This window comes from Dermochelys coriacea, chromosome 26 (assembly GCF_009764565.3).
Source record: "Dermochelys coriacea isolate rDerCor1 chromosome 26, rDerCor1.pri.v4, whole genome shotgun sequence".
Classification (NCBI taxonomy): domain Eukaryota; kingdom Metazoa; phylum Chordata; order Testudines; family Dermochelyidae; genus Dermochelys; species Dermochelys coriacea.
In genome coordinates this window covers 2,371,602-2,396,862 of record NC_050093.1, presented here as the reverse complement: position 1 = coordinate 2,396,862, position 25,261 = coordinate 2,371,602, and the positions used below count along the sequence as shown (strand labels likewise).

At 44.3% G+C, this 25,261-nt stretch overlaps 1 protein-coding gene across 1 annotated transcript; it reads right to left on the bottom strand.

Moving 5' to 3' along the window:
* Positions 1 to 2,403: 2,403 nt before the first annotated feature.
* LOC119848717 (prolactin-releasing peptide receptor-like) lies at positions 2,404 to 22,706 on the bottom strand. The gene is made up of 3 exons (XM_038384854.2): positions 22,574 to 22,706; positions 19,464 to 19,907; positions 2,404 to 5,866 (listed from the first exon to the last, which is right to left on the bottom strand). The coding sequence occupies exons 2-3, from the start codon at positions 19,880 to 19,882 to the stop codon at positions 5,233 to 5,235; spliced, it is 1,053 nt and encodes a 350-aa protein (XP_038240782.1). The 5' UTR covers positions 19,883 to 19,907; positions 22,574 to 22,706; the 3' UTR covers positions 2,404 to 5,232.
* Between the last annotated feature and the right edge of the window lie 2,555 nt (positions 22,707 to 25,261).

The window sequence follows — 25,261 nt, the reverse complement described above, 5'->3', positions numbered from 1 at the left end:
GAAGCCTGAGAGCAGAAGGTCAGAAGATGCGCATCAAGCCAGAGCCTCTGATTAGGAAATCAGAAAGTCTGAAGAACTCTCTAGAAAATGAGGAGATCTGTCCCAGAATGTGCGAGGGTTTAAGGAACCATGTGCTGTGGGATGAAGCAGATTAATTCAACCCCAATATTAGTGCAAAAGGAAAGATAATTCTGTGGTTGAGGAACTGGATTGGGACTCAGGAGATCAGTTCCTGGCTCTGCCACAGACTCCCTGTGTGACCCTGGACATGTGAATTACTCTCTCTGGGCCTCAGTTCCTCATCTGTAATATGGGGATAATAATCCTTCCTTTCTCTCCCACATTATCTTGATTTTTTTAGCCTGTAAGCTCTTTGGGGCAGGGACTGTCTCTTACTATGTGTCTATTCAGTGCCCAGCACTATTGGTTGTGGCCTATAGGGGCTACCATAATATAAATAATAACAATGATAAGAAAGGTTTCAGAGTAGCAGCCGTGTTAGTCTGTATTCGCAAAAAGAAAAGGAGTACTTGTGGCATCTTAGAGACTAACAAATGTATTAGAGCATAAGCTTTCGTGAGCTACAAATGCATCCGATGAAGTGAGCTGTAGCTCACGAAAGCTTATGCTCTAATAAATTTGTTAGTCTCTAAGGTGCCACAAGTACTCCTTTTCTTAATGATAAGAAAGGGAAATTCTTAACGAGGGTCCAGGAAACTACAACACTTGTGCTGCTCCCCGTCCCACTTTTGATAAAATGATGAATCAATCAGACTTTAACTTCCAGGGGCATCTTCAGTGTCTGCTATACCATACCGTGCACACTGGGGACAATACAGGCAATAGTCCATGGAAATATAGGCAATATTCCATGGAAAAGACAATACAGCCCTAGGCTATAGTATCTTGTCCCGTAAGATCCACAGGGCTGGCAGGGATGGTGTGAATGCCTCCTGGCCTTGAGCACCCATACCTGCCCATACCTCCTCCTTACTTACCCTGGAACCATGGAGTATCTGGAGGGAGTTGAGGGGCTCAGGCAGCTCCTCTTTCTGTGTGAGGGGGAGAAATCCATATGCACAAGGTCTGTCTATCTTTCTAGGTAGATGTATAGCTCCTGTCGACTCTGAGTTTTTAGGGGCGGTCCCCTGCATGCACAGATCAGGTGGGTAATCCCCCTGCTCCGCCTTCTCTTTGGTTATTTCTTCACTCTTCAGATGAATGCAGATGACTCCTCCGTTGTTTTTGTGAATACAGACTAACACAGCTACCCCTCTGATAATGAGTCATGAGTTAAACTCCTCTCCCAGGCAATGAGAGCAGTGTTTGCAAGAGGTCATTGAGATAAGGACGCACACAGGGGTTTTAGCTATACATTCCTGTAGGGACCAGAGAAGAAAAACTGAACACGCACAAGAAAACCTGTGATGGTCAGTGAGGGCAGGGGGTTGGGGAGCAGAAATGCCCATGTGCCCCTTGTTGAGGGAAACAGGCGGAGCATGGGGTTGCTGTGGCACTGGGGGGAGGAAGCTCTTTTCCCTCCTGCAACTATCTCAGTCACTTTCGAGCTCAGGAACTGAGAAAGCCCACAGTGGCTCCCTATCTATCACTGGTTTCAGAGTAGCAGCCGTGTTAGTCTGTATTCGCAAAAAGAAAAGGAGTACTTGTGGCACCTTAGAGACTAACAAATTTATTAGAGCATAAGCTTTCGTGAGCTACAGCTCACTTCATCGGATGTGAGCTGTAGCTCACGAAAGCTTATGCTCTAATAAATTTGTTAGTCTCTAAGGTGCCACAAGTACTCCTTTTCTTTTTATCTATCACTGGAATTTATTAAGCAACAAAATGAGTTTCAAGAGGGAATGATTGCTTTGATGCTCTGTCAGATTCTCCTCCTCCCCCATCCTGTTTTCTGCAAAGATTTGGAGAAGAAAGGGAGAAAGTGGGCCAGATTCTGCCAGGTGGCAAGCCCCTCGTGAGAGGTGCTGAATACCCTCGCTTGATGTAAGTGGGAGCTGAAGGTGCTCAGCACCACTCAAGAGGCCAGCAGCACCTAATAGGATGGGGTCTAGGGAGGGCTGAGTGGGACCCTCTCTTGCTAAGCTCTGGAGACAGGCTCCAGCATTTCCTGCTTCCTGGTAAAAGAGGCACATTCCTCTTTTCCGAGGCTGTGGTTCCTCTGACACTTGTTCCCTTTTAAGAATAAATTCCCTTCTCCCATCTCGAGACTGTTTAAAATACACCCCAGGGGGAATGACTGCTTCTAGAAGTTACTCTGACATGTTCAAGCAAAATGATTTATTGATGCATTTTTAAACAATTCTTTGCCAAATAAAGAGCCGCATTGAATTCTCCACAAAGAACTCAGCTCTTCTCCATTCTCTGCTGCTCCGACTTAGAATTTCTTTGGCTTCTTTTCCTCCCTCCCTCCTCTTTCTTCTGCTTCCTCCTCCTCTTCATAAATGGGAAATGAAGTATGTGAGAAACACATTGATTCTGCTTAGGGTGACCAGATGTCCTGATTTTATAGGGACAATCCCGATTTTGGGGTCTTTTTCTTATAACACGTTTGCTGTCTGGTCACCCTAATTCTGCTGCATCCTTGCCAGTATCCTACAGGCTGGCACAAGCCTGAAGGAATTCGATCTGCCCAAATCGTGACTGACACTGAGATCCATGCTGGCATCTTGTCAGGGTCCTGTGGGCCACATCAACTCTGCATATGTATTTATCCAATCAAAATAGATGCATACAGCACAGCCACCACATCAGCTTGGCTTTATCACATCACAACTGTAGAAATCTGCAGCTGATCTCCCCAGACTTCCCCCTGAAGTTACACAGAGTGGGGCAACAAGGGGTCGCATTTTGGGACCCTACAGAACACACTCCGGGCAATGCACCTTAGGGTGCTGCTACTGAGCACCCATTGGGCCTGGCGTTGCAGGGGCTAAAGTGGAGTCCCTCAACAGGGAGCTCTCTGAGGCCAGTGTTTGTCTTTTATGGGTGGTAGATGATTAGCTGTTAGGTAGCTGGGTGACAGGGCAGTGGCACAGTGCTCTTTGGCTGGGTGACATGAGTGTCAGCCTGCTGCATCCCTTTGTCAGAGGGGATTATCAGAGCTGATTCCACAAAGGAGAGAGGCCACAACAGAAAATCACAAAATCCCCAAGGTACCAATCTACCTCCCTGCCCCAAAATCCCACAGCTGCACTAAGGGCTGGAGAGGGGCAATGGGGTGAAGTAGTGAAACTCTTTCCAGGCCAGCCTCTGAATGTGGCTAGGAGCAGAGAGAAGGTGGGCAGGTGGGAAATCTGGGTCAAGGACCTGCTAAACCTCACTGGGCCCTGGGCCAAAGGGACAGGAAGAGGAGAGGGAAAGAGTGAGAAAGAAATGGAACAGTGACTACATAAGAGGCTTTTCTCACACACACAGAAACACACACACACCATCTCCTTCCTCACTCATTGCATAAACATTTCCCCATAGCTGGAAACTCATATCCCCAATGTAACCCTCCTGTGAGCTAGGGCAGCCTTAGTAGCCACATCTGAGGCCCAGAGAGGTGCAGTGACAAGGCCAAGGCCACACAGCAGCAAAGCTGGGAACAGAATCCAGGAGTCCTAACTGTTCGTCCTGTTCTATAGCCATTGGGAAACATCCTCCCCCATATCCAGATCCACTGATGTCTGGATGAAAACAACCCTCTCTTTGATGGAGTCGTCATGAGAAAAAAGAATCTCAAGTCTCTGGCACTGCTTTATTAGGCATCAAACACATCGGCTCAGCGAACAGCAGGTGAGGGATGAAATCATTAGAATCATGTCAATTACACATCACTCGGATCTCACTCACTGCAGTTCTGTTCCCAGCAGGCATCAGGGCTGCAGCATCTGCACTTTGGAAAAGAAAATTGCCTCTAACCTCAGTGTTTGAGAGAGGAATCTTGAAGTAGTTATTCCTTTATATTTATTGTACTATTACAGATTCCAGCCAACAAAACTCATTCTGAGATATGCAAGAAAGAGTTTTGTATTAGACACAGGAATGCTTTGACAAAGTTACATTGCAACCCCAAACACTGGTACATATACTTCACTGTCCCAAGCTTCTGTTTGACTTAAGCAGCCCCTTCAGTGGCCAACCAAATCGTTCTTCTGTTTAAAGAAAGAAAGAAAGAAAGAAAGAAAGAAAGAAAGAAAGAAAGAAAGAAAGAAAGAAAGAAAGAAATATGCACAATAAGTCAGTCTTTCACCCCCACTGAATGGAGGAGCAGTTCAATTCCTATTTAACTTAATCAGGAGAGGTGGGGGTTGTGCACCAATTTATGCAGGGCTGAATATGGTGCAGTATTTGTTCACATACACCCACTCTCCCATCACCATTAGACACAAATCCACTTTTCCCCAGGCTATTGCCCTGAAGTCATGCTGCTTTGTGCTGTGATGGTATCATATCCAACATGGCAAGCAGACTGTACAAACATAGGAACTGCCAGACCGGACCAGACCTGAGATCCAACTAGTTCACAATCTTGTCTGCCACAGTGGACAATACTAGAAGGTTCTGAGGAAAGTGTAAACCCCCACAATGGACAGTTATGTAGTACAGTGTCCCTGGGAAAATGTCTTCCTGACCCTCTGCAGTTAGTGCTTGGCTTACGCATGATGGTGTGTATCCCTTTGATATTTTGGTCCTGTCTAGTGTTCTGGGTATCCTTATTCTGAAATCTGCTATGGTCTGTACCTCAAAGATGCCTTATGTTGGTGCGTTCCCCAGGCTGATTGTGCTTTGGATAAAAAAGCACTCTGGTTCTTAAAGTTCAGTTCTTGGATGGGTGACATCTGGGGACCATGCAGATGTGGGAGATACCCTGTGCTCTTTCCTCTGAGCGAGTATTGAGCTTCATCACGTTCTAAAGGACATGACACTGCTGGCGCAGATGAGGCAGAAACCTGAGGACCCCATGATTTGCACATATTAAAGACCTGGTGGCACTTTTTGCAAGAGCTGGGGCATATTGTAATTCTGTAATTTAAAATCCCAAACTCCCATTGCAATTGCGGTGGAATACAGCATTATTCACTTCTCTTAAATAGTCACAGCCTTCCACCTGCGAGGAGCCTGCATTTCAGGAGGTGGGTGTGCTGATTCTTCTGTGTATCAGTGTGGGATGCAAAGGGTGAGAGAAATGCGAGACCATCAGAAAGCAGAGAACCCAGATTCTGGGCCTCAGAGCATCACACTCACGGCTACGCAGTTATTGGTGGGGATGATTTTCTGCTTGAAGGTGAACATCTTCTTCAGCTCACTGCGGAAGCGGTCATGCAGCCAGGCGTAGAGGAAGGGGTTGCAGCAGGAGGAGCTCATGGCGAACCAGTGGCAGAGCAGCTGGATGAGCAGGAAGTAGTGCTTGTTGATGAGATTGATGTCTATGTCACGAATGATGTTGAAGACGTGGATGGGGAGCCAGCAGATCCCAAAGGCAGCCACCACCAGCACAATGAGGCGGAAGATCTTCCTCTTCCTCACCCGGTCAAACTCTGCCTGGCTTTGCGTTGGGTGACCGGGCACCACGCGGTTCTTCAGCTTGACTGTGATGCAGATGTATGCGAGGGAGACAGCTGAGAGGGGCAGGATGTAGGTGATGATCAGGGTGCTGTAGGCATAGGCCAGGCGCTCCTTTTCCTTCTCCATCCAGAACTCCTCACAGATGGCAAATCCTTCCTTCTGGAACTCCACGTGATAGGTGTGGGTGATGGCGGGGGCCACCAGTGCGCAGGATAGCAACCAGATTCCACCTACCACATACACACAGGTGGTGACCGAGATGCGTTTCTTCAGTGGGTGAACCGTGGCATAGTACCTGGAAAGAGAAGGAGAGGGAACAAGCGTGGGTGAGTCACAGCTCCCACTGCCGCTTTCTCCTAAATGGCATTATCCCTATAGCTCATATATCTAACTAGTCAGGGCATGGTCCCAGCATGTGTGCACGTATCAAGACCCAAATAAGGGCTCAGCGATGTATAGGAACTTAGCAGCTCACCCTGAGGGGTCATGAGGGGTGACTGACTGAGCTGGGGGAGGAATCAAGCTGAGCTCATATTGCTCTTTGAAGATCTTATTGTTTGCTCGGAACCTGGCAGACGTTGAAACTAGCATTTGGGTCCATGGTAGAGGAGGGTGGAGTAGGAGCAGTAAGCAAATACTCCAGTGACCAACTGCATGGAGAGAGTAGTCACTACCAGCCACACTGACCCCTGCCATGGTCCCAGAGGGTGACTCATCCACAATGATGTGTACTGAGTAACGTAGTTACCTAAATTAGCCGCTAGAGACCATTTTACATTAACGTGCATATGTTCTGCTGCTGTCCTTGTGTTCATGTATTTACAACAGTGGAGATGCTGTTTTAACTGCAATCTCTCTCTGTCCCACCTTTGTGCCACAAGTACTCCTTTTCTTTTTGCGAATACAGACTAACACGGCTGCTACTCTGAAACCTGTCCCACCTTTGAAAGCTATAACTCTGCTCTTAATTTTCACCCAAGCCCCTGTTCCAGGTGATTCCGTGTCAGTATGGGGTTGACATTTCCCCTCAGAGGGCAAAGCCCTCTCCAAGCAGACAGCTAGTGCATCTCTGAAATCCTCCCGATATGGCTCAAGTGGGCCCCACATGGTGCCTAGGCCTTGTGCCAGCTCCTCTGCACAGGATGGTGCTTCACCCACAATTAAAGCACAGGGAGTCCACTCTGTAAGAGAACAAAGAATGCTACCCCTACTGAACTGTGGAGTCACTGATGGAAAGATTTCATCCTCTGCTGGTGACTACTATAGAGGACTATCTTCCGGTGTATGGTTTTAGAGGCTCAGCTCCCATCATTGTTAATGAATCCTGGGGCACTGTCCCACAAAGTTATGTCTACTGTATATTTGATCAGCTTCATCGACATTACTTGGGTTGGAAGAATGACAGAGGAAAAGGAAAGGCCAGTCAGTACAGGAGACAGGTATCAAAAGGTACAGAGATGCCCAGGTGGTTTCTCCTATTTACCTCATCCTGAGATACAAGAACAAACGGGCACTTGCTGAAACTAGAAGGTTAAAAATTAAAATACATTTTAAAAAGCATCAAGTTTCTCTACCGATGAAAGGCAAGAGTAGTTAATGCATTCTGTAGTTAACCTTTGGAACTCACCATCTCAGTATATAACTGAGGTAAAGAGTGAGTGTGGTACGAACAGCATCTGCCAGTAGTTGCACTAGCTAAGGTAAAATTACAAGGACTATCAACCAGGTTTCAGGGTCTAAACTGATCACTTGATGGTGTAATAAAGCCATTTCCTGCCATAATATATATATATAGTACTGCTCAGTTGGGGAGAACTACATCTCCTGACGCATCCAGCACTGACAACCAGCAGAGACAAGCTATCAGACTCAATGGGCTCTTGCTCTGTTCTAGTTCTACCTGCTTCAGTATGTGCCACTAGTTACAATCCCTAAAGCTTCTGGTAGTCCTTAATCGATAAAACTCCACAGAACCACGGGGAATCAGCAGCCGTCAGCTAAGCAGCAGCACTAGCAAATTCCAGGGCTGAGAACAAAAGCTACAAAAGAGGTTTTCCCTTCAGTTCCAAAGCTGTCGTTTTCTAGTTAGTCAAACATTTAATGGCTGCCTTTTCTTATTTCATTAACATTACATTTCTATTACATTAAATTAAGCATAAAGGCCTGACATGAGGTGCCAAATCTGCAGGAAATGATACCCTTCCAGTGCAGAAAAGCCTGTAGTCCCTAAGAGCTGTAATTATCCCAGCAGAGGCACAGCCACAGAATTAACCCCTAGGAACAGCTTTTATTGTGGAAGAATGAAATAATAAAGGCTTTTCTTTTCCCCATCCTGAGGCTTTGTGTTAAACAGTAGGTGCCTTCAGTTGTCTCCAGAAACTCCCGGCCTCTCAGAATGCTCCTGATCAACCATCCAGGCAGCCCATTGTATGAAGTTACTCTGAATCATTGGGAGCTTCAGGCAACATTTTTAAAAAGACTAAAATGAAAAAAATCACCTAATTAATCTCTTTTCTCCTCCTTCACTAGATGCATTGTTTTCATTTCCTCGCTATTTCTTATGGTCAAAGACTTGTAAGAACTGAGCCTCCTGCTAGCCATTTTAAGTGATTAAAATGTGGTTTTATGTAGCACCTTTCACATACTGGGTGTTCTATATTCAGCACTAACTCACACTCAGTTCTCCCGCTCAACCCTCTGACTGTCTGTCTATGTAGGTATCCGTACCTCACTCTTCACTTATGTAACTGATTGACACTCACATTCAGGAAAGCATCTCTATTCAGGGCAGCCCTTAAGCATGTGCTGAATTTTAAACATGTGCTTAAGTCCTGATGAAGTCAATGAGACTTAAGCCCACACTCAAATTTCAGCACATGGTTATGTGGTGTCTTGTGTCAGGGCCAGAGAGAATTTTGGTTGAAATTATCTAGCTGTGTCCCAGCCTATATTCCAGCTAGTAATAAATGCCCTAATTAGATATTATTCAAATTATCTATATTTTTATTATCACTTTCTTATCCCTTTACTTGTATTTAATTACTAGATTGCACAAAACATTCAAGGTTATAATGGAAAATAGGGACTGGAAAGGAGGATCTGAAATTAAACAAATCCTCAGCAGAAGCTTGCATAGCAATTGAACTGATTTCTCTGACAATAAACCTACATGTGATGAATATATATTTTTTTATAATTTATCATTTATTTTTTCTAGTCAGGAAAACAAGCTTGCATCTGTCACATGATCCTCCCAAAACCAGGATTCTGAACAATCTGTGCCATCAAACGAGTGGGACAGCCGTATACAGAGCTAAACTCAGGCTAGACCTAGGCTTATAAGAGATGTGCGTTCCTGCTTAACTTTACACACGAGTAGCTCATTTAGATGAAGCACAAGCCTGTCTTTGCAGGATCAGAGCCTTACTCCTGATTCCCTTCTTAGAGATGCATGAGAATTCTTTAATTCTAGTGTAAATGGGACCTTTGAACTGAACAGTATCTGACCATTGCATTGACAATGGTGATGCTTTGTCACAAAATTTGAAGGTTCTGTGATTTGCCCCATTCACAGAGTAAATATTTTAAGGCCATTTCATTCTGGATGCTGTTGGGCTGTGATATGACCAGTTTCTCACAGAACGTATACATCTCTTTAGAGATGTAAGGGTGTGAAATTCCTCAACTCCCTGCCATGCAGAAAGCCAGCACAAAGCCTGTGAACCACCTAAGTCCTACTTATTTTAGGACGCATGTGGGTCTGGGGTGGTGAATAGGCTTTGTGTTGTCTCTTTGCACATAGGAGAATCTCATCCTATCTGAAAGAGTCCCTTTGAAAAGGGCAGCTAAGTGTTTTAGCTAAATCCTTCTGATCTACCATAATTTCCTAAAACAACCTTTGAATTTAAGGGTACTGACCGGTTTTGTAATTCCTGGGAAAGTGCACAAACTCCAAAGACTGCATGGAGGAAAATTAACACAGAGGCCTGGTTTGATTGAACAATAGGAGCCTGATTCAACACTCCACTCCATTAGCTTCACCCTGACATGATTCATTTGGAGTTAGTGAAGTAACACTGGCATGAAAGATGTATAAGAGAGTGGTGAATCAGGCCTTATGTTGATAAATAATATGCAGCCAAGAAGACTTACGGTGATGGGAACTTGAGAAACATCTAAGATGACAGACAGAGACAGACAGGTATTTTCAATAATGACATTTTCCATTCCAAGCTAGTGGTGCCTTCTATACCTTGCAATGTACCACAGAATCACTGCTTTAGGGAAGGAAAGGGAGTAGTTAAAAGTAGAGGTCCTTGAACATGTAGCCCTAAGTGTGCAGTTATAAAGGGGATTGTGAATGTTGTAACTCCTTTCATCTAGATTCTCCTTTAACATGGAGGAACAGTCCAACCCTAAATGCAAAGAATAGAGTTACAGAAATTCAAGGTGGGAAAGCCTTATTGGGACATAACTAGTCCAGCCCCCCATCAGAAAATGCAGGATCAGACCAAACAACACAGTTATCAAGAATATTTAAGTCTCATATAATCAGATTTCCAACAAACCCCTTGGCAGGTCATCCAGTCAGAAAGTTCTTTCCTGCTAGTCCAGCCTAAATCTTCCCTTTGTTCGTCTAATCTGCTTTGCCTCCATTGCACCTGTTTTGTTTTGCCAGCTTCTGAGTCATGTTTGCATTAAAGATGCTCCTTGAATTTTGGGCTTAGTTTTGGAATCTGCCTATTTCTTTCCATTCCCCACTGGGACTGCAGCCTTCCCTACAAAAGTGACATCACCATGGAAACACAATGTTAAAAATCCCAAAGCCCAAAAAAACAAGCCCCAATCCAGATCCCATGTCTGTCTGCGTTTAGGAAGGGATCGTGCCTGCCATTTGGGGGTCAGAACAATTTGTTTAGCACAGATTTGTATGAGAAGGTATTAATAACCTGAAATGAGCAGAAATGATAGCTAGTGCTTTACAGAACCAGCAGTGGCACTGAAATCAGAACAAGAGCAATAGGAAGTTCACTCCCAAACTAAACACACATACATTTCCAGTCCCATGCTGGCTGCTTAGCCCTCCTGGTCAGGTGAAGAGATATGAAATTAGCTTATTTTGCAACACAGCTGGCTACAAGTTGCAAGCATGGGGAACACTTTATGATCTCTGCCTATCAGAAAGAAGCATGGGGCACAAATATGCCTCACACAAAGAGAAGGAGATTGAGTAGCAGATTCCTGTTGTGTTTGCTTCACAATTTGGAACCTTCTGGCACAATGACACTGGTTTAATCTTCACTGTGCCATGGCATCTTTCCAGCCCTGATGAGTGCCAAAGCCACAGGACTTCACGACAAAGTGCAGAAGGAGGAAAGGAAATGGAATTGCTATTTGCACTGATCTAGGCTCTGTCATTGGATCAATCTGTCATGCCCGGTGTTTGCAGCAGCTCCAAGAAAGTAAGAAGCTTGTTACTGGTTTCAGAGTAGCAGCCGTGTTAGTCTGTATTCGCAAAAAAGAAAAGGAGTACTTGTGGCACCTTAGAGACTAACAAATTTATGTGAACATAAGCTTTCGTGAACTACAGCTCACTTCGTTGGATGCATTCTGTGCTTTTTCCACCAAATGCATCTGATGAAGTGAGCTGTAGCTCACGAAAGCTTATGCTCAAATAAATTTGTTAGTTTCTAAGCTTGTTACTGGATTTACAATGTTGTGTCTTGGCACAGTAAAGATGTTTGATCACGTCACTATCATACCATAAGCTGCACTGGTTTTAAAGTCACATAGACTTCCCACTTTTATACCAAGCAACAGCACTGAGTGGAAAGACATTTTTTAATGCAGAGTTTGATGTTTGTGTAGTGGGCTCTGCAGTGACTTCATGTCAGTGCCGTCAATAACAAGTTCTTCTCCCAACCAAGTCAGAAGCTTGCTATAATCCACCCCGAAGACAACAGAAAAGAACAAAAGATTATGGTTCTGACACAAAGGAAAATGGGCTGTTTCTTTCTCAACCTAGATCCTATATATAGATATTGTGCACTCCTGGTATTTTCTGCTCAGCAGAAAGCCAGTGCTGGAAAAGCAACGAGTGCTGCAGCTAGCGATGAGGTGCAAGGACAGAGCTGGGTGTGTGGGGAGTGGGTCAGGACTGAGCCTCTCTCCTGAATGAGGCTATATTTGCCAGGTGGTGGACTGGACATCTCTGCAAAGTGCTGCTTAGCAAACAGAGAATGAACATATCGTTGGGAAGCATGGATTCTCCCTTTCTTGCTCCTGAGACTAATCTTGTTGCATCCCTCTAAGGACGATTAATTTCCATATGCCCTGCTGCCCGCTTTCTAATCTCCTTGTTGATATGATCAGTTATTACTGCTGTTTGCATGGTGCAGACAATGTCAGCGCCGTCCGAGACACAAAGAGGAGGATATATGTATCATCTCCTCTTGCGCTTTCACACAGTTGAATAGACATACCGGAGATTATTCAATGAATGTAAAAATCTCAGACCAGATCCTCAGCTGGTGTAAATCAACCTAACTCCACTGATTTCACTGGGTTATACAAGCTTTTCTTGACCTGCTGCTCACAAACCGGGTAGAATTAGTGGGGGAAGCAAAAGTGGATGGGAATCTAGGAGGCAGTGACCATGAGTTGGTTGAGTTCAGGATCCTGACGCAGGGAAGAAAGGTAAGCAGCAGGATACGGACCCTGGACTTCAGGAAAGCAGACTTTGACTCCCTCAGGGAACAGATGGCCAGGATCCCCTGGGGGACTAACATGAAAGGGAAGGGAGTCCAGGAGAGCTGGCTGTATTTCAAGGAATCCCTGTTGAGGTTACAGGGACAAACCATCCCGATGAGTCGAAAGAATAGTAAATATGGCAGGCGACCAGCTTGGCTTAATGGTGAAATCCTAGCGGATCTTAAACATAAAAAAGAAGCTTACAAGAAGTGGAAGGTTGGACATATGACCAGGGAAGAGTATAAAAATATTGCTCGGGCATGTAGGAAAGATATCAGGAGGGCCAAATCGCACCTGGAGCTGCAGCTAGCAAGAGATGTCAAGAGTAACAAGAAGGGTTTCTTCAGGTATGTTGGCAACAAGAAGAAAGCCAAGGAAAGTGTGGGCCCCTTACTGAATGAGGGAGGCAAGCTAGTGACAGAGGATGTGGAAAAAGCTAATGTACTCAATGCTTTTTTTGCCTCTGTTTTCACTAACAAGGTCAGCTCCCAGACTGCTGTGCTGGGCATCACAAAATGGGGAAGAGATGGCCAGCCCTCTGTAGAGTTAGGTGGTTAGGGACTATTTAGAAAAGCTGGACGTGCACAAGTCCATGGGGCCGGACGAATTGCATCCGAGAGTGCTGAGGGAATTGGCGGCTGTGATTGCAGAGCCCTTGGCCATTATCTTTGAAAACTCGTGGCGAACGGGGGAAGTCCCGGATGACTGGAAAAAGGCTAATGTAGTGCCCATCTTTAAAAAGGGAAGAAGAGGATCCTGGGAACTACAGGCCGGTCAGCCTCACCTCAGTCCCTGGAAAAATCATGGAGCAGGTCCTCAAAGAATCAATCCTGAAGCACTTAGAGGAGAGGAAAGTGATCAGGAACAGTCAGCATGGATTCACCAAGGGAAGGTCATGCCTGACTAATCTAATCGCCTTTTATGATGAGATTACTGGTTCTGTGGATGAAGGGAAAGCAGTGGATGTATTGTTTCTTGACTTTAGCAAAGCTTTTGACACGGTCTCCCACAGCATTCTTGTCAGCAAGTTAAGGAAGTATGGGCTTGATGAATGCACTATAAGGTGGGTAGAAAGCTGGCTAGATTGTCGGGCTCAACGGGTAGTGATCAATGGCTCCATGTCTAGTTGGCAGCCGGTGTCAAGTGGAGTGCCCCAGGGGTCGGTCCTGGGGCCCGTTTTGTTCAATATCTTCATAAATGATCTGGAGGATGGTGTGGATTGCACTCTCAGCAAATTTGCGGATGATACTAAACTGGGAGGAGTGGTAGATACGCTGGAGGGGAGGGATAGGATACAGAAGGACCTAGACAAATTGGAAGATTGGGCCAAAAGAAATCTAATGAGGTTCAATAAGGATAAGTGCAGGGTCCTGCACTTAGGATGGAAGAATCCAATGCACCGCTACAGACTAGGGACCGAATGGCTCGGCAGCAGTTCTGCGGAAAAGGACCTAGGGGTGACAGTGGACGAGAAGCTGGATATGAGTCAGCAGTGTGCCCTTGTTGCCAAGAAGGCCAATGGCATTTTGGGATGTATAAGTAGGGGCATAGCGAGCAGATCGAGGGACGTGATCGTTCCCCTCTATTCGACACTGGTGAGGCCTCATCTGGAGTACTGTGTCCAGTTTTGGGCCCCACACTACAAGAAGGATGTGGATAATTTGGAAAGAGTACAGCGAAGGGCAACAAAAATGATTAGGGGTCTAGAGCACATGACTTACGAGGAGAGGCTGAGGGAGCTGGGTTTGTTTAGTCTGCAGAAGAGAAGAATGAGGGGGGATTTGATAGCTGCTTTCAACTACCTGAAAGGGGGTTTCAAAGAGGATGGCTCTAGACTGTTCTCAATGGTAGCAGATGACAGAACGAGGAGTAATGGTCTCAAGTTGCAACGGGGGAGGTTTAGATTGGATATTAGGAAAAACTTTTTCACTAAGAGGGTGGTGAAACACTGGAATGCGTTACCTAGGGAGGTGGTAGAATCTCCTTCCTTAGAGGTTTTTAAGGTCAGGCTTGACAAAGCCCTGGCTAGGATGATTTAACTGGGACTTGGTCCTGCTTTGAGCAGGGGGTTGGACTAGATGACCTTCTGGGGTCCCTTCCAACCCTGATATTCTATGATTCTATGATTCTATGATTCTAAGCTGAGGCTCTGGCCCTAACAGTTGCACTTTAAGAGTAGATCTACATGGCAGAAAAGATGTGTTCTTACCTTGGGTTAGCTCATTTGAGCTGAAGTAGCAGCGAAGACATGGCAACTCAACTTTTACCTTAGGTTAGCAGCTCGAGTGAAAGTCTACAGGGTTGAACCTGTGCTGCTAACTTGAGTTGTAGTGTCTTCACTACTATTTTAACCTGAGTTAGCTAAGGCAAGTTAAGAACATGCCCTTTATTTGCAGTGTAGACATACCCTACGTTATCCTCTCCAGTTGGTCTTTTCACTGCAGCAGCACCGACATGTTCTTTTCCAGTGTGGGCATCAGGCACTACTCCACTGTCAGTCCGTCTGTCACTCCAAGCCTGGTGGCCCTTTCACTTACACTAGTGTCACTCCCCCGACGGCAGCAAAGTTACTCAAGATCTACAGTGGTATAAATATTGATTGGTTTTCCTGTGACACCCGTCACCACAGAATCTGAGCACCTCACATACCTTAATGAACAGAGTCTTACGGCACCCCTTTGTGGGAGCAAAGTGTTGGTACTTCCTTTTACAGAAGGGAAACTGAGGCACAGGCAGAGAAAGTGACTTGACTCAGGTGACACACAGAATTGCAGCAGAGCCAGAACTGCAGCCAGATCTCTAAAGTCTTAGTCCTATTACTTAAACCCAAGCCCCTCCTACTACAGTTAACTACTAAAAGGAGCAATTCTGCACTGTGCAGCGGAAGCTGGACCTACTAGGCTATTGGCAGCTCACGAAAGCTTATGCTCAAATAAATTTGTTAGTCTCTAAGGTACCACAAGTACTCCTGTTCTTTTTGCGGATACAGACTAACACGGCTGCTACCCTGAAACCTCTAGTTTCTAGGGTTCTGTGCTAGAATTCAGAGCAAGAGAAGCTGTCATCTGCAGGAGATGATGCTCTGAGTTGTTAAAATGTTCAGTCTTTTGTGTGCATTCGTGCTAGATTTGATGCTGAATGACCACTAGCACTGTGTTTGTTGTGGCAGATTCTCATGAATCTTAGTATGGTCCCCAGCCTGCAGGCTGGGAAGTCTGCCTGGGAACTGTCAGGAGTGAGAGCTGATTTGCTTTGGTGAGCAGAAAACATCTGAAGAGCTGGTTGGCTGACGTTTATTAATCTTGCCCTGAAGGGGACTACAGACAGCATGAATTGTAAGTGAGGTAATTGACAGGCACCAAAAGAAAAGCATTTGAAAATGAAGAAAAAAGAAAAGGAGTACCCGTGGCACCTTAGAGACTAACAAATTTATTAGAGCATAAGCTTTCGTGAGCTACAGCTCACTTCATCGGATGCATCTGATGAAGTGAGCTGTAGCTCACGAAAGCTTATGCTCTAATAATTTGTTAGTCTCTAAGGTGCCACGGGTACTCCTTTTCTTTTTGCGAATACAGACTAACACGGCTGCTACTCTGAAACCTGAAAATGAAGAGAAGCCTCAAGAAATTGAGCTGGGTTAGAAGAAAGTGATCAGTGGGAATCTAATTCCAGGTGCTTGCCTCATCTGGGCTCGATTGTGCTACTGAATGCCTCTCAAGATCAAGCAATTAGAGAGCAAAAAAAACCTGACACAACCTAGGGCCGAAGCCTGAGGTTCTTACTCAGTCCTTATTCAGATGGGCCTCCAATTAACTTCTGTTGGAGTAAAAACTGCGGAAGGGCCTGTGAATTTGGCCTATACACATTAAGGGCCAGATTATCAAAAGTGCTCAGCCCCCAGCAGCTCCCATAGCTTTCAATGGAAAACCCATCCACTTCCTTTAGGTGCCTAAACAGGCAGTGATCTCTGCTGAAAATCTCGCCCTAAGGGCCTGATTTTGTGCAGTGCTGAGCCCCCTTTAATCCCATTTTGTGGGCGAAGAAACCCGCAGTACTGGTCCAGATCTCTGTGGGCAAGAGTATGTCCCTCCTTTTCACACCTGTGGGGCAGAGGGGAGAACATAAGGAACCTACTCCTTTTTGCAGCCCTGGAACACAGGGGAATTCAGGGGCTGCTACTGAGTTGCTCTCCATTGGTTACCCAAGTGTTACACAACTTTCAATCCCCCTTCCCAGCCTAGATCCCCAGAGCCTGGAGTCAGGCCGAGGAGGGGGCCTACAGGAATATACCGATCCTTTAAATGATCTCAGCGGGGCATGTTGAGCCAATGGGGCTGAAAGTTAACAGTCTGTGAGCAGAACTGACCATGAGAACTGTAGGAAACAGCTTCAGCGAAGGAAATAATAAGAGGGAGGGAAATTAATATTAATTCCGACTGAGACACAAAAAGAAAAGGAGTACTTGTGGCACCTTAGAGACTAACAAATTTATTTGAGCATAAGCTTTCGTGAGCTACAGCTCACTTCATCGGATGCATTTGGTGGAAAATACAGAGGGGAGACCAAATGCATCTGGTGAAGTGAGCTGTAGCTCACGAAAGCTTATGCTCAAATAAATTTGTTAGTCTCTAAGGTGCCACAAGTACTCCTTTTCTTTTTGCGAATGCAGACTAACACGGCTGCTACTCTGAAGACTGAGACACAGGAACTCCCGGCTGTGTCTGTAATAATTTCTCTCGCACTCTCATTCACAGGTGCCCAGATGCTTCATAAACACGAAGCCTCTCGCCCTGGATAGTTATTCCCATTATACAAAACAATTTAGAATCAGATTTCCAGAAGAGCCCAGCTCCCACTTAGACACCTTTAAGTGGCCAGGCTTACAAAAGATCTGAGAACTACAGCTGGCTGGAAGAACTTTGGTGGAACTGCCTTGCAAAATGCAGTTGTCTCAAAATCAAAACCATGTTGTATGCACCAAAATTTGGTTTGGGGGGAGGGGGAACGAATCCCAGCAATGAAAAACAACCATTTTGATTTTTCATTTTTGAAACAACTTTTTGCTTTGAATATCTTTTTATTTGTATTATATTGTATATTGTAACATAAAATAATAAAGTAAAAATTGATACCAAACATTTTGATTGCTCTGAAACTTTTTTTTCCTGGAATTTTCCTTCCTAGAGCATTTTGAAATTTGCAGGTTTTCTTCCAATTTGAAACAGAGCCAAGATTTAGACATCTCAAAATCCTTCTTGAAGCAGAATTCCTGTCCTGGAACAGCTCTACTCAACATGCGAGTGCTGATGTCTCTTACTACGTGGACTTAAGTGTTGCAGTGAGGGTTCTTTTAAAAATCTGTCTCCAGCTGTGGGTGCTAAGTGCTTGCAAATCTGTTCCTGAGCTCTATTTAAAGTCTGATCCTCTGATTTGCCTGCAGTCTCTCACAAGTCAGTGACAGCTCCTAGAGGTGTCAATAGGCGCATTTGATAAACACCATTCAGATACCCTAATAAAACAAAAGGAGACTTGTGGCACCTGTAGAGACTAACAATTTATTAGAGCATAAGCTTCGTGAGCTACAGCTCACTTCATCGGATGCATCGGATGCAGTTTGGCATCCGATGAAATGAGCTGTAGCTCACGAAAGCTTATGCTCTAATAATTTGTTAGTCTCTAAGGTGCCACAAGTACTCCTTTTCTTTTACTAATAAACAAAATCAATCAGTCCCTTCACCACCCTGTGCCTCAGTTTCCCTGATCTGAAAGATGGGGATAATAAATCATGACTATCCTCATTAGGGTGCTGTGAGGGTTATCACATCAACATTTGTACATTTGAAGATGCAAAATGTGATGTATGGGAAAGTAATAAGATTATAATTAATTACTGAAATTATTAAAATTTCATTTCCCCCTCATCTCCAAAGTGATCCTTTTTCTATGCAAAAACCTAGACATTTTTACACTAGAAATTTCATTTTGCTGAAAATCCTTTTTCACAGTGAATCACACAAAACTGCAAAGTGTCACATGCCCCAATACAATAAAAGCGAAATACCTGAAGGACGACCATCAATCTCACAGATCTTGGGAGACAGGCCAGTCCTTGCTTACAGACAGCCCCCCAACCTGAAGCAAAATACTCACCAGCAACTACATACCACACAACAAAACCACTAACCCAGGAAACCTATCCTTGCACCAAAGCCTGTTTCCAACTGTGTTTCTCCTATCTATTCAGGGGACAACCATCATAGGGCCTAATCACATCAGCCACATTATCAGAGGCTCGTTCACACTGCACATCTACCAATGTGATATATGCCATCATGTGCCAGCAATGCCCCTCTGCCATGTACATTGGCCAAACTGGACAGTCTCTATGTAAAAGAATAAATGAACACAATCAGACATCAAGAATTATAACACTTCCAAAAAACCAGTTGGAGAACACTTCAATCTCTTTGGTCACTCGATTACAGACCTAAAAATGGCAATTCTTCAACAAAAAAACTTCAAAAACAGACTCCGAGAGACTTTTGAATTGGAATTAATTTGCAAACTGGATACAATTAACCTAGGCTTGAATAAAGACTGGGAGTGGATGTGTCATTACACAAAGTAAAACTACTTCCCCATGTTTATACCCCCGTCCCCGACCCCCCCGACAAGAACTGCTGGAAAGGTGGGCCCTTTCCAGCAGTTCTTGTCAACTGCTGGAAAGGGCTCACCTTGATTATCACTACAAAAGGTCCCCTCCAACCCCCGCTCTCCTGCTGGTAATAGCTCACCTTACCTGATCACTCTTGTTACAGTGTGTATTGTAATACCCATTTTTCATGTTCTTTGTGTATAGAAATCTCCCCACTGTATTTTCAACTGCATGCATCCGATGAAGTGAGCTGTAGCTCACGAAAGCTTATGCTCAAATAAATTTGTTAGTCTCTAAGGTGCCACAAGTACTCCTTTTCTTTTTGCAGATACAGACTAACATGGCTGCTACTTTGAAAGATTTCTTAGTGATATTGAAAAGATTTTGCTATTTTGAGGCCAAAAAATTACTAAATAATTCCCTCACCCACATTTTTTAAAAAAGGAAAATCATCATTTCCAAAGGGCTGGCTAGGAACTACTGTTACCTGTCTACAGCAATCGCTGTGAGGGTGAAGACAGACACATAGACTGTCATAGGCTGCATTAGGAACACGAAGTAACACAAGAACTTCCCAAAGATCCAGCCCTGTGGGTTGAAGGCATAGGCCAGGGTAAAAGGAACACATGTCGCACACATCAGCATGTCTGAAAAAGCCAAATTCCCGATGAAGAAGTTGGTGACATTGTGCATCTTCTTGGTCCTACAGATGACATAGAGGAGAAGATAGTTGCCGAAGATGCCGATCAGCACCACCAGGGCGTAGCAGGGGATGATGAGGGGTTTGAAGGACTGGATCAACTGGACTCCCGTAAACTGAGAGCTGGAATTGGAGCTGTTCTTGAGGACGATCTCGTTGATGCTGTCATTGGTTGGGAGCTTGTCCCAATTCCCAGTTGGTTCCATGAGTCAAAGTCAACTGAGAAGCAAGCTTAGACAAGAGCAGAAGGGGTCAGCATTAGTGACCTTAATTACAGGTTCATAACCATGATTCCATTCATTTTCAGTTCATGGATACAGTTAGCAACCCGTGTATGTGCCATTTATGATTGAGTCCTTCTGTGGGCATCTCTTTTGGTTGGAGCAGGAAACAATCCCTGAGAGGTCAAATGTGACCTATTAACCTGATTCAGTCTCTCAGCTTTGCAGAGATTGTAATGAATTGTAATGTAAAGCTTCAAAAACAGACTCCAATGAGAGACTGCTGAATTGGAATTAATTTGCAAACTGGATACAATTAATTTAGGCTTGAATAGAGACTGGGAATGGATGAGTCATTACACAAAGTAAAACTATTTCCCCATGTTATTTCCCCCCCCCCCACTGTTCCTCAGATATTCTTGTTCACTGCTGGAAATAGCCTACCTTGCTTGTCACCATGAAAGGTTTTCCTCCTTTCCTCCCCTGCTGCTGGTGATGGCTTATCTTAAGTGATCACTCTCCTTACAGTGTGCATGAAACCCATTGTTTCATGTTCTCTGTGTGTGTATATCAATCTCCCCTCTGTTTTTTCCACCAAATGCATCCGATGAAGTGAGCTGTAGCTCACGAAAGCTTATGCTCTAATAAATTTGTTAGTCCCTAAGGTGCCACAAGTACTCCTTTAGCTTTGCAGAGTTTCCATCTATGTTTGAGTATCCCTGTGTGAACAGTTATTCAGATGCTACCCACTGATACTCCTCTCTGTTCTGTAATTCACGGGTCACACCTTGAGAATTGAATTGAAATGTCCTTGTGGAACATCAAATTTTACTTCATGTTTGTGCTCCAGCTGCAACTAGCCTTCACAGTGAGGCCAATTTGGTTCCCCTCAGTCCTGTCCCTTTAGCCTCCTTATAATCTGATTTCTTTGTCTCAAGCTTCCTCAGAATATTTTCCCCTGTTTAATTTTCCTGGCTTGACTGGAAGGTCTGCGAAGTGGTTTGTTCTACAGATTCCTGGGAAAGAAGATGGAAAAATTGAGGTTTAGAAGAGGAGGGATTCGGATAAATAGCCCTCTGCTGATAAAGGGGACATTTCTAAGAAGAGAGGGCCAGAACCCAAATTTAGGATTTGAAAGAAAGACAGAAATCAGTGGACACAGAATAGATTCAGTCTTGGAATACAAATCCCTCCAAGTCACCCTCACCATTCATGTCCCTTCTTATCCTTGTCTGTCAGGGAGTTTTGGTTGGTCAGTGCACAGCCACAAGGACACAGCACTCATGCCCGTGAAGCTGATATCATGAGAACTTCTGCTGTACATCACTCAGGAGTGTATACAACTCATTTCCAGAGACCCCTCAATTCTCCGTAAGTAGGAGATAATGAATGGATTCCTGCTGTTATTCACAATGAGTACACACAAGTGCATTCCACAGCCATCGGGTTTTATTATGTTCTTAAAATATATGCAAAAAGAAAAGGAGTACTTGTGGCACCTTAGAGACTAACAAATTTATTAGAGCATAAGCTTTCGTGAGCTACAGCTCACTTCATCGGATAAATGCATCCGATGAAGTGAGCTGTAGCTCACGAAAGCTTATGCTCTAATAAATTTGTTAGTCTCTAAGGTGCCACAAGTACTCCTTTTCTTTTTGCGAATACAGACTAACACGGCTGCTACTCTGAAACTTAAAATATATGTTTTCCCACAAAGCATTGGGAGTTGCAGCTCAAATTATTTTTCAGTCTGACCTGAAAAACACTATTCTAGCACCTAATCTCCCATTTTTCTATGGAAAAGGCTTAGTGAGCTTTTTCATAAAGTAACCCATTTCTCCTTTCCTGAACCCCTTCATTTCCATCTTTGTCAGCTATTATTTCACTCTGTAAACTCCTACGGTGAAGTCTTATCTAATTTAATAGAACAAAAATCACATACTTTCTATAGATTTTAGGAAACATCTTGCAGCACTAAATAAAGAAATCTATCCCTGCCATAGAATTCTATAGGATGGCTCCAAAAACCTATAGAAATCTTAGCAGACTCTGTTAAATCTAGATTTTTAGATTAATTTCTATTGAGTCCCGTTGGTTTTATCCTTATTCAACTGTACAGAACTTTTCCATACAGGGAGCATTTTGAGCCACTATTCATATGGAAGATGCTTTCAAAATAAACAATATATTATGAAAGGCAATTTCAAAGTATTATTTCTGTGAAACCCTAGCAAAGTAATGTATTTTACATCACAGCCATATCCTCAAACCTTTCCATTCTGCTTCCAAATGAGCTTCCAAATGTGAATTGTAGAAAGGAACTAGCTGTCTCAGCAACACAATGAATGTAAAATCCTCCTTTACATTATTTTGTATAGGAGTCCTTGCTTCTTCTGAGATGATACTAAATAGCAAAATAATACCATCTCAGCTGTACACACTAAGGGCATTTTTACAATGAGACACCAGTTTTCAGGAATTAAGTAAGTTCTACAATGCAGTAGCATCTAACTACAGAACCGTTCCAACCAGTTAGGCACATTTCTTGCTCACTAGTTGGGTTATGTAAACAGTACATTTAAAAGAAAAAGAAAAAGAAAAATCTGCTTCTCCATTTGGGCTGAATATTCTCTCTATAAATGCAGATAAAAGAAAACCATTGCATTCTCTACTGACCTGGTGCAGAGGAAAGTCAGGATGGAAGGGCACTCAGGAGCTGTGTTAATTCCAGGAGGGGGCTGTGTGTCAGAAAGAGGAAGAGAATTCAGACTGCACTCTGATCCTTTGGGGCTCTGTATTCCAACTATGCTCATATCTGTGTGCTGAACTTACGGAGATCCATGCTTCCAACCCTCTCACTCCCCCCACTGGCTGCTGCCTCTCTCCGCTCCTTCCTGTAACCGCAATGAGGATATGGAGCTTGATTCTCTTCTGGCACAACTGTCAATCAGCAGTAACTTCTTTTAAGCTGGAGGAGGAGAAAATTCCAGGCTGGAGCCCTCAGCCCAGAGATGTCAAAGGCCCTTTTTGCTTACATCTCAGTGGCCCTTCTCTGCAGGGCTCAGTTTGTGCCAGGGCTCACCAGGATGGAGCCCCAGCATCTTTGGGCTTGGCAGTTCGTAGCCCTGGAACCTTTGGGCTTGGCAGTTCATAGCCCCAGCATCTCTGGGCTTGCCATGTCAGTTTTGAAAGTGTAAAAATTGCTTGAGCCCCAGCCCCTGATTGCTTGAGCCCTGAACCTCTGTCATTCTAAATTAAGCACTTCTTCTCTATGATGTCTATGAAAAAACAGTGAAGTGCTGAACAAGCTCCAGGTAGAAAGTCAAAGGTTGAAGGTGCAGCTAAAAGACAACCCCTGTTTCTAGACAAAAAGAAAAGGAGTCCTTGTGGCACCTTAGAGACTAACAAATTTATTTGAGCATAAGCTTTTGTGAGCTACAGCTCACTTCATCGGATGCATCCGATGAAGTGAGTTATCCATCCGATGAAGTGAGCTGTAGCTCACAAAAGCTTATGCTCAGATAAATTTGTTAGTCTCTAAGGTGCCACAAGGACTCCTTTTCTTTTTGCAAATACAGACTAACACGGCTGCTACTCTGAAACCTGTTTCTAGACAGTATCGTAACCTTTGGTGGCATAGTTCAAAGCCCTCATCAGTCCAATACCAGCCGATAAAATAAGTACAATTGATGTTTAATCTCATTCGCATACGCTTGTTGCAAGAGTCAGAGTGTTCAATTCAGCTCTCATGTTCCACCCAAGAGATGGTCACATTTCACCGGTGGGTGAAAGGATCCCTGCGTACGAGGATTCTTTGGGAGGATGGGTGTTATCCAGTGTCATTGTCAGTGATCCCTCGAGGTCGAGGATGATCTCTTTCACAGGTTTTATTTTTCATGGGTCCTTTGGTGACTGAGGAGTTTGATCCTTGAGTCACAGGCTCGCTGATAGACGTTGCAGGTGGTGCTGGAAGACAGGACAGGGCCACGATTGCTGTGTGACCATTGTCTTTCCTTTCTTTTCTGGCATTTTTCTGCAACCAGGGCAAGGTGATTTTACTCAGAAGTGGACGTTCCCTCTCTGACAAGTCTTCGCCAGTTATCCCTATCATGGGCTGCTGTCTCCCAGTGCGTGGTATTGATGCCACATCTCTTGATGTTGATCTTGAGGGTGTCTTTAAAGCATTTCTTTTGGCCTCCCTGTTTTCTTTCTCCTTTGGTGAGCTGGGCATACAGCAGTTGTTTTAGTAAGGGTACATCAGGCATGCACACACAGTACCTGCTCCACCTCAGCTGGTGCTGGATAATCAGGGCCTCAACACTGAAGAGGTTGGCCTCTGTGAGGATACTGCCCCTTTATAATAACTATTTTCTTACAATGCATCTCCTTTTCCATCGCTCGTTTAATTCAGGGGGTATTCAATAAAACTGTTTGAATTCCTGATCAACGACACCAAAGAGACTATAGAACCTTCTACTAAATTCATTCCCAGTTCATCTGAGCCATCATGTAATTTGATGTAAACCTCAATAATGAGCCACTTGTATTTAAAAAAGAACACAACATCTGTCCTTTATTGTGATCAGTTTTGACTGCTTTAGGCAGGTATTATTGGAGGATTTGATGGTCACAATTCTGAGTACCTGCATCTGTATTCCTCCTCCACCCCCAGGCTTCCAGCTCCCCAGCCATATCCTCTCTTGGGTGGAGACATGCATCCCTCTTCTGACCAGGTGATTTCCAGGCTGCACAGTTCTCTGCCTGCACTGTGAATTTCCCAGCAAAATCAGACTGCCTCAGCAGGCCTGCTTTACTTCACTGTCTTTGAGGAGAAAACAGTGTAATTGCCACAGTAGAGTTACCACACAACTATTTCTAAGCAAGCAAATTTATTTTCAAGGGAAAAGCAGTACAGAGAAAATATATTCAAGCAATAAAAGAAGCTACACCCATGCTAATACCTGACAGCACCCCAACTCCAACAAGGGTCTGGCTGATGAACAGTCCTTCAGATCCCACCATGGAGTTTGTCTGTAGTCACACGTTCAGAACAAGCACCCCATGAATCTGAGAGTTACTTTTTTATGCCATTTGGGCCTTTTGATCCTGGAAATCGGTAAGTTGCAGGCAAAGGTCTCCTGCCCAGGACAAGCTTCCAAAGATCAGGTTAGAGACAGGCATTTGCATTCCCCACCTCCCAAGTATTTCCTAGGAAATCTACTCAACTAACAGATCATTCTTGTCTTGGCCCATTGTTCAAAAGAGTCCTTTGAAGCTCCTAACATTTCCCAAGGTTTGCATTCATCATGTCTCATAGACAAGTTACAGACAATCCCACAACAACACATAGACATTTGCATTTTA

Coding starts and splice junctions, on each gene's coding strand:
- LOC119848717 (XM_038384854.2), bottom strand. CDS start 19,882: ATGGAACCAACTGGGAATTGGGACAAGCTCCCAACCAATGACAGCATC. Junction 5,867..19,463: donor ACAGCGATTGCTGTAGACAG/GTAACAGTAGTT, acceptor TTCTCTTTCCAG/GTACTATGCCACGGTTCACC.